The following is an 8,978-nucleotide window of genomic DNA, read 5'->3' as shown; positions in this document are numbered from 1 at the left end:
ATAAATTGTCACGATGTGAGTTTGAGCATTTTGTAGCTACATGGGTAAGTTACATAGTATTTTCGAGGCTGCTGCTCAGTGCACTTTAAGAATATATCTTTAGAGATAAATTAAATGGTTTTTGTAATTTGTTGCCGAGTAGCGTTAGTAAACATGCACAACCCATTTCGTTATTCTAATAACATTCATTCAAAGGCTCTCTAAGAGTTCAAATTCTTATTTGTATACTTATCTATATTATGTTTTCACTAAGCTGAATTAACAACATCGAAGTAACCTCTCTGAAAAGTCTGTAGTAAATTGCAGTTTTACAGCTTAATGCCTTTTTAAATCATGCACATATTTCTACATAAATATTGTAAAATGTTTTATCCAGTTGCTGTAAACTTCTATTAATTTAGCAAAATATGGACACTGCTCAAATGGGCAACGTGCCCTTCTGCACTTGTTTAATTTTGTATTGTATTACACAATCGAAGATTTTTCCAATGATTAAAAACTTGTATAACAATAATCTCGTGAGCCTATGATGATCTGTAGAATAATATGATAAAATATAGGCAAAAGTGGGGGAAAAGGCAGACAACAACCCGTAAAATAGATATAAGATAGTTCAATAAGAAATTATTATAAGAGTTCTGTGATAAAAGGAATTTCCACTGATTTCGTAATGGAATATTATATTGCAAAACATGACATGATACAGATGAAAATAAATTTTAAAATCAGAAAATAGCATTGCAAATACTTCTCTTGGACGATTTAGTAACTCCCAATAAATGTGTGTTGTTTAAAATACAATTGAAAATCAACAGCTGTTTCATTAAAAAGTATTATCCACATGGTAAAAATGTAAACAAATCTGTCGAGGTATCTTTAAAGGCTTCTGGGGCAAAGCCCTAAGGGAATTTACTTCGTGTTTCGTTTGATAACTCATCTACAGACCAAGGCCTTTCTTTGGAGACCTCTACCAAGTTTCTTCGTCCAGCCGTTCTCTCAAATTAGTGGAGACAAAGTTTCCAATTAAATATTTAGATTTCCCCATGTTAATCTTTTGGGAGAAAACCCAACTTTGATGGAAGATCCTGCCCAAACTAATAAAGATTTTAAAAAACCAAAAACACTTTGCAAAACTACAGATCAGGGCCGTTCTTTTGACACTTTAATCATCAAAATCGGTCCAAAAATGTGGGAGGAGTTCTGTTCACAAAAATCAGCTTAGCGTATTATATATATAGATGTGGAAACGTAGAAAGATCGTGCAAGCCACGGTCCGCCATCTTTGCTAAGTTATGAAAACTAGAAACAAGAAAAACAGACTGCCAAGCTACATTTCTGGCAAGCTGGCAATCTGGCAATCATGATGTAAACTGATAAAGTAAAATCACACCAAAACTCGACTTGTTGAACTAGTTGGTCAACAGAGATTGAGGTTAGTTAGTCAGACAACTTTATTTTAATGTATTGAAATATGTATAATACAATGCAATAGATAAATTTGATATTCTTTTCCTTCCTGCAAAAGTTACAAAATACTCAGTATAATTTATTTTTATACAACTTCAATGTATTTTATATAACCACAATGGATTCTTAAAGTTGGGATGAATAAATAATAAATAAATAAAACAGTTATTACACCATAACTAATTAACGTATCGGATCAATAAGTACAGTATTCTTAACCATCGCTTTACAGTCCACTCCCATCCTGAAATATCTACTAAAGTTAGTTTCTTTATTTATTAGAATTGGTATAGTAATCCTATTTTAAAATTTATTACTTTTATTAAATACAGTAATACCTAATACACAATTAGCAACATAGTGCTTATTCGACACTAAATGTGCGGCAATACCAGCGCTCACATAGGCAAAGCTATACGGTACCGGGAGCCCGAGGTACCGCTGTGATGTCACAGCGGCGGAGTGGTGGGGAGCCACCTGGCATCACTTTCTGAGCTCGCGTGGCCTAGCCCTTGTATATCTGTAGCCCTGGGTCTGTGGTGCCTAGTTTTCCGTCTGTCTGCATTTATAGGTTTTTTACAAAAAGACTAATAACTCCGAAACGGTTTGAGATACAGCGTTGATATTTTGCAAAAATATTAATCTTATTAAGACCTATTATCGTTAGAAATTATACTAAAAAATCATTAACCATTTCAAAATATGGAACCGTTTCCATTATGGAGAGAATTACGAAAATAACTCGTTTCTCTGTTATTATTTATCCATTCTAACAAACAAGGTATCATTGAAAACTACATTAAATTTCCAAACTTTTTTGTCACTTGCAATTTATTTGTTAAGTTAACGGTTTTCTTGAAATTTGGCATCAAATATTTTAAATGGCCGTCATTTTGAAACGGTTTATGATTTTTTAGTATTATTTCTAACGATAATAGGTCTTAATAAGATTAATATTTTTGCAAAATATCAACGCTGTATCTCAAACCGTTTAGGAGTTATTCGTTTTTTTGTAAAAAAACCTATAAATACAGACAGACGGAAAACTAGGCACCACAGACCCATGTTCCTATGGTGAAATGTGTTTGTCTTGACCTAAGGAATAACGCTATATACATATGTCCAGAGAGTTACGGGACACCCCTTATGTTTAAAATCAAGCCAATAAACAATCGTATGATGACCACTGATAAAATAATACAGAGAAAGTATTATACGCCATTTGGAAAATACCACTGATCGCATAGGAACAGTGTCTTACAGATTTCATTTATGTAATCTAAATTAGGTTATAACAAATAATATTTATCTTGTCATTGGTAATTAAAATGAAAGGAAGCGGACCCTGGCAATAGTTGACAACGACAAGCTCAATCGCCGCTGTTGTATGCTCATGTGAACGGGTCTATTTGATTCTGAGGTCCGCTACGTTGCGCCTGCGACCTAGTCACAGCCTAGCAGCTAGATGTGTGATCCAGGCCTAAGATAATGTCAAACAAATAAGTAATTAACATCAGTGCAATCCGTTGGTGGCAATTTGGTGTGACATATAAGATGTTTAAATCCTAATATTAATACTAAATTGTCTTTCTAGAAAGAAAGATTTTCAAAATTATATTGCAACTTGCAAGCAATGCAGAAGGGACTTGGTAAGAAAAACACTTTTTGTATTGAACTGTGTAATCTTTATAAAGGTAAAATCGGTACAAAAATGTGGCATTAAAATAATTAGCCAAGATATTTGCTGCCTTAGTGATAAAATCACTTGCTTAAGTTGCGATTCCAGCAAACTCAGGTTAACCCTGAAAACTATGTTATCATAGAAAATAAAAGTATTGGATAACAATGCCACAATTATCTTAACAGCTAGATCAAAATAAGAAATAATTAATTGATATCAAGCTATTTAAATTTCTAACAACATCTTTACACTTCCCAAACTTACAAGTGTAGTCAACCAATGTTAATAATCGGTACAAAAATGTGGCATTAATATAATTAGCCAAGATATTTGCTGCCTTAGTGACAAAATCACTCGCTTAAGTTGCAAACAGCAAACTCAGGTAAAGCCTGATAATTATGTTATCATAGAAAATAAAAGTATTGGATAACAATGCCACAATTATCGCAAGAGCTAGATCAAAATAATACCTGGAAATTATCCAAGTGATAAACAAACAAGAAACAATTGATAACAAGCATATTTAAATTTCTAACAACATCTTTACACCTCCTAAACTTACAAGTAGTTAACCAATATAGATATAAGAAAAGTTATCAGCCTTAGTTGTTCTTAGAATCAAACAACTGCGATAATTAAAATTAAGTAACTTCGAATTGCACTTGATTCTCTTGTTACAAAATTATTCAGAGCTTAACACCCTACGTCAACAAGTATGACTTAATTATTTTGCAATAGAAACTTAACTTAGATTAAAAACAGTCATGATGATTGTACATATAAAACTACTTAAAAGTCAGCAAATAAAAATATTACTAAACCAAGAAAAATCCAAATTTCATCAATTATCAGTTCTGATTACATTATCAGCTGTGAAGTCATCATCTTTGTAAAATACAACCATTCAATATGCAAATGATTGTTTTCTACAATATTAAAATTTAACTAATTTGAAACTTTCTTAGAGTTAACTTTATAATGATACATATGATCATACTCTTTGTCCTTAATATCTTTTCAACGATTACAAATAACACACTCAAAAAGGCACAGATTTGAAATATTAGTTGATAAAAACGCAGGTACTGTGATCAGTCTTGAATTCTATCTCTTGACTTACTTAGCCAACAGATTTTGGCATATCAGGTAAGTTTTATGGCAAAGGCTTTGAAACTTGTCAAGGTCTGTGCGGTGGACCCCTGGAAGTAAAAAAGGCAAGTATGAAAGTTGTTTAATGTTTTATTTGAAAAGGTAGGCCTAGCTGTTGAAAATAGAAGAACCTTTTCTTACAGACATTACACAAAGTATATCCTTTGCTAAGGAATTATTATTTCATTGTCGATGTTAGCCTCCGGATTGCCAAATAATGTTAAATAAGGTTCAAATACCTGCTATTAGGCAAACCAATGTTATTGCTAACACAACTAGTTTTGGCTCCTATGTGGAGCCATCATCAGGCTGTACAAGGACAGTTTTCTTTCTTCATAAGAAGAGCGTCATATATTTAACACGATGATGATAAACAATATGACGCTCTAATTATGAAGATGAAACAGAACCTAGCTGTGTTTGCAACAACATTGGATCGCCTAATATAGCAGGTATTTAGACCTTTTTTTAAATTATTATTTGTATCAGGTAGACCAAGTTAGAATTTTGTCTAGTTATAAGAGATTGGTAAAGTACCATTACCTTTGGTTATGTTGTGGGACAGGTCAAACGGGTCCTGAAGACAAACTGGAGTCAGAATCTTTAACTTTTCCCATTCCTGGAAGCGCCGAGCCTGAAAAAAGATGGTAAAACATATTTGAATAGCAAATTTCCCATATAGAGAATAATAAATTAAACAGATACATTTTAATATCAACCAATGAGGATAAAGGAGGGGTCGAACTCGTAGCCCAACAAACTTATCTTAACACAATACAGGGTGTCCACATTCTGGAAAGTCAGGGATAGTCATCAAAAAAATTTTGGTCATGGAAATCCCCAATGATAGATATATTTGACAGGACTTTTCAATGCTCTAGTCCGCTGTAACCCCGACTATTGTAGGACTTTTTGTAGGATTTTTTACAGTTGTATTAGTTTATGAGTTATGAGTTTTTATTAGTTCAATACAATCTGTCCCTACTTTATATTATAATTCAATTCAATATTTGTAGGACATTGTTGCAACAGTAGTGTATATTAAAATGTTAGCCTACAACTTTATTATTAAAACTCAAATTGCAATACAAATATTGTTATAATGTTTTGAATTGTGGCTAAAGTTTTTTCTAAGTTAAGCTAAATATTGTAAACACTGTAAACTCAATAAAAAATCAAAAGTAAATGAAAAAGAAAGTGGAGAGAGAACATTATATTTTATTATTTTATGTGAAATAACTTGTCTAGGCAGTATTATTCGTTTGTGTATGTTTTATTATAATTTTTAGTTAAGTTTGTGAGTCATGGAAATCAATGGTAAATGGTCATGGAAATTAATGGCAAATTTTCTGTGGACACCCTGCAATAAGAAATCTGAAAATGTAATCCGAATCAAGCAAAAACTTGCTGTTAAATAAACAAAACAGGAAGCTGTATTAAAAAATACACATATTTTCTTTAACCCTGAGAATTTAGATGCTAAAATCTACGAAGAATGAAATAACTTGTAATTTTGGGTGCTTTAAGCTTGAAATTCAAATGCCGTAGAGGTTTTTTTTTCTGATCTAGTGGCAAAATTCTAAAAACGTTTAAATAGTACTGATAGACGGGTATGTGAAGTTCTACAGGTAAAATACCCTGTGCCTGTGTACAAGAAGACTGTACTGTGTTCTAACTTAGAAAAATATTAGATGGGGGAGTCTTGACTTTTTTATTCACCCTGTATGGACACAGATAATCTTCTTGTACAAAGACACAGGGTATTTTACCTGTAGGCCTAGAGTTTCACATACCCGGCTATCAGTACTGTGGACCTGGAACGAATAACAAAGAGAGGCAAGCAATGGGTGATCGAAGCATACGAGACTGATGTTTTCCCGATTTTATTACTAACACAAATCTGTCTGTATCTATGTACAAGACCGATTAACCGGATAACACAGTGGTAAAAACTATTACCGGTGTAAACATTATTACCGGTGGAAGTGCATTTGCCCAGTTATCATTACTGTGGACCTGGAACAAAATTCGGCGGTAAACAATATTACCGGTGGAAATGCATATGCCCGGCTATCATTAATGTGGACCTGGAACAAAATTCGGCGGTAAAAATTATTACCGGTTGAAGTGCATGTGGACCTGGAACTAAATTCGGCGGTAAAAATTATTACAGGTTGAAGTGCATATGCCCGGGCTATCATTACTGTGGACCTGGAACAAAATTCGGCGGTAAACATTATTATCGCTGGAAGTGCATATGTCCGGCTATCATTACTGTGGACCTGGAACAAAATTCGGCAGTAAAAATTATTACCGGTTGAAGTGCATATGCCCTCTATCCATTACTGTGGACCTGGAACAAAATTGAAAAAAAAAACGGCTATATACAGTACTGTGTATTTGCTCGACTCTCGATAGTCCAGATTTTTCGTAATCCGGACCGAACGTCCGCCACTTTAGTCCGGATGAGCGTACATGGATACAGACAGCTTTATGGTAGCAAAAAAATCAGGAAAAAAACGGATCCATCAAAACCGGATTCTACCCAAGATCCAAAATTTTTTGGATCCGATCCGGTGCCGGTTCCAGCTTGGATCCGGTTGTCCGATATCCGGATCCGACCATCACTACTTATCAGAAAGATAAGGATATAACATAGAAGGGAGTGTTGCACAATGTCCAATGAAGTCAGTGTCACAACGTCCAAATCTCACCATGTCCAAAAGTACAGTAACTGCAAGAAACACTTTCTAAGCTTAGGGCGTCATGGGATTGGTCGTTGTGCAACAGCACATTTTATACTCTTAAAAAATTAGCAGTAGCACGACGTCCAAAGCAGCTGCCAGTTGCACGACATCCAATAGCTCGGCACTTTTGTACGACGTCCAGAGCTCCTGAATGCGGAGCAAGGTTAGATTAGGTTAAGTTAGATTAGTATGCACTACAGATGGTAAAACAGTCAGCGCAACTGGAAGTGGAGCATCTGCTACTTTTTTAAGAGTGTAAAGTGCACCGTTTCACAAAGACCAATCTCATGACGCCTTGTTTGTTGCAGTTACTGTACTTTTGAACAAGGTGAGATTTGGACGTTGTGCAGCAGTAAAATATTTTACAATGGACGTCTTCAAACAGCTCAAGATTTATATTTTGGATGTTGTAACACTGACTTATATCATTGTACGTCATGCAAGAGCACAAGGGCCTAGATGTTTAGGGTTTTTTTTTTGTGAGCAGGCTTACCTGAATGGGAAAGAGTTCAAACTGGCACTAAAGATACAACACTTTACACATAGACACAAAACATTTAGAATATTTCACTGTCACTGAAAGCATTTTCAACTAAGGAAGAATATTTTCTTCAGGTCAAATATCTGGAAGATTTCCCACTGGAAGTGTCACTGCACCGTGGTCGACTAAAAAGTGGCCATTTTCATATTTCAATAAATAAATGGCCTCTTAAATAATTACTCAAGTAAAATCTTGAATTTATCTTTGTCTTCAATATATTTCATTTAATTAGGAAGCTTGTCAAAAATCTAAGCAAATATACTTGGGGTAATAATGTATTACTTAGGTAGAATTTTTTTGGGTAAATTAATGTTACAGATATTGGATGTGATTGGTGTTACTATTGGACTGGAAAAACTCTCTCTTCTTCAGTTGGAAATGCTGACAGTGACAGAGAAATATTCTAATGTTTTGTGTAATTAGTATACAGTTTTGTGCCTCTTGTGCCAGTTAGGACTTTTTCCCATTCAGGTAAGCCTGCTATCCTAAAAAAACTCCTAATTGCTTATCAGATGGTTATACGGTTAGTGCAGTTCTCACCTTGTCTACATATGGATTGAACTCTTTTGGAAGATCTCTCAGATCCTTGAATTGTTGGCGACTTAGAGTTTTTCCATTCAAAGGACACATGACTGTGTTTCTGAAGGGGAAGTATGCATAGGTTTTAAAGAAGTTGGCGAGCAGTTCCAGGTTTGATTCTTGACAGTAAGTTTTGAAGTAAACACTCACATCTCTCATGTCTCGATGAAACCGACAATCCCACTCTGAAATATTATGTAACTCTTGAGATAAGTCAATAATTACATGCTTTCGTGTAAATATGTGGTAACTGGTGCATACATTTTAAACAACACAATAAAGTAATTGTTTAAATAATTTGACCCCATTCATAGTCTATTATTTTGTTGTTGTATTCAATATTTGATTTTATAATGGGACTAGCTGAACCCGGCAGACGTTGTCTTGCCTTTGACTATTTATAATCCCGCGGGCTTTGCCCCGTTTAACTTCTTAATTTTCAAGATGATCTCGTTCGCATGGCTCAATCAAGTCCTGGTTGAAGTTCGTTCGCTACGCTCACTCACCTTTAGGTTGGAGCTCGTTTGCTACGCTCACTCACCTTTAGGTTGGAGCTCGTTCGCTGCGCTCACTTGCCTTCAGGTTAGCTCGTTCGCTACGCTCACTTGCCTTCAGGTTAGCTCGTTCGCTACGCTAACTCGCCTCCAGGTTGAAGTTCGTTCGCTATGCTCACACACCTTTTGGTTGCAAATTAGCTGTTGTCATAAATGTAAAAGTAATAATAGTGCTGCACCCTGTTGGTAATCCTTGTAACTTTAATGCTATTGAACATCATAGAACAGATCCAACTTGTTTAATTGAAACAGCTGTTAAG

The 8,978-nt window shown here is 34.8% G+C and overlaps 1 protein-coding gene across 2 annotated transcripts in view; it reads right to left on the bottom strand.

Moving 5' to 3' along the window:
* Positions 1 to 3,141: 3,141 nt before the first annotated feature.
* Positions 3,142 to 8,978, bottom strand: part of LOC128985711 (uncharacterized) — a 53,371-nt gene continuing 47,534 nt past the window's right edge. For both annotated transcript variants that reach the window (XM_054405513.1, XM_054405514.1), the window contains exons 9-11: positions 8,126 to 8,349; positions 4,841 to 4,931; positions 3,142 to 4,347 (exon numbers count right to left, since the gene is read on the bottom strand). In XM_054405513.1, the coding sequence (XP_054261488.1) occupies positions 4,265 to 4,347; positions 4,841 to 4,931; positions 8,126 to 8,349 (398 nt within the window). In that variant the 3' untranslated portion in view covers positions 3,142 to 4,264. The remainder of the gene's footprint in view (positions 4,348 to 4,840; positions 4,932 to 8,125; positions 8,350 to 8,978) is intronic.

Source organism: Macrosteles quadrilineatus, unplaced genomic scaffold (assembly GCF_028750875.1).
Source record: "Macrosteles quadrilineatus isolate MER2022 unplaced genomic scaffold, UCM_ALF_1.0 Scaffold_2__2_contigs__length_208266976, whole genome shotgun sequence".
Taxonomy (NCBI): domain Eukaryota; kingdom Metazoa; phylum Arthropoda; class Insecta; order Hemiptera; family Cicadellidae; genus Macrosteles; species Macrosteles quadrilineatus.
The sequence above is the reverse complement of the archived record's forward strand: the minus strand, read 5'-3'. Positions and strand labels throughout refer to the sequence as shown.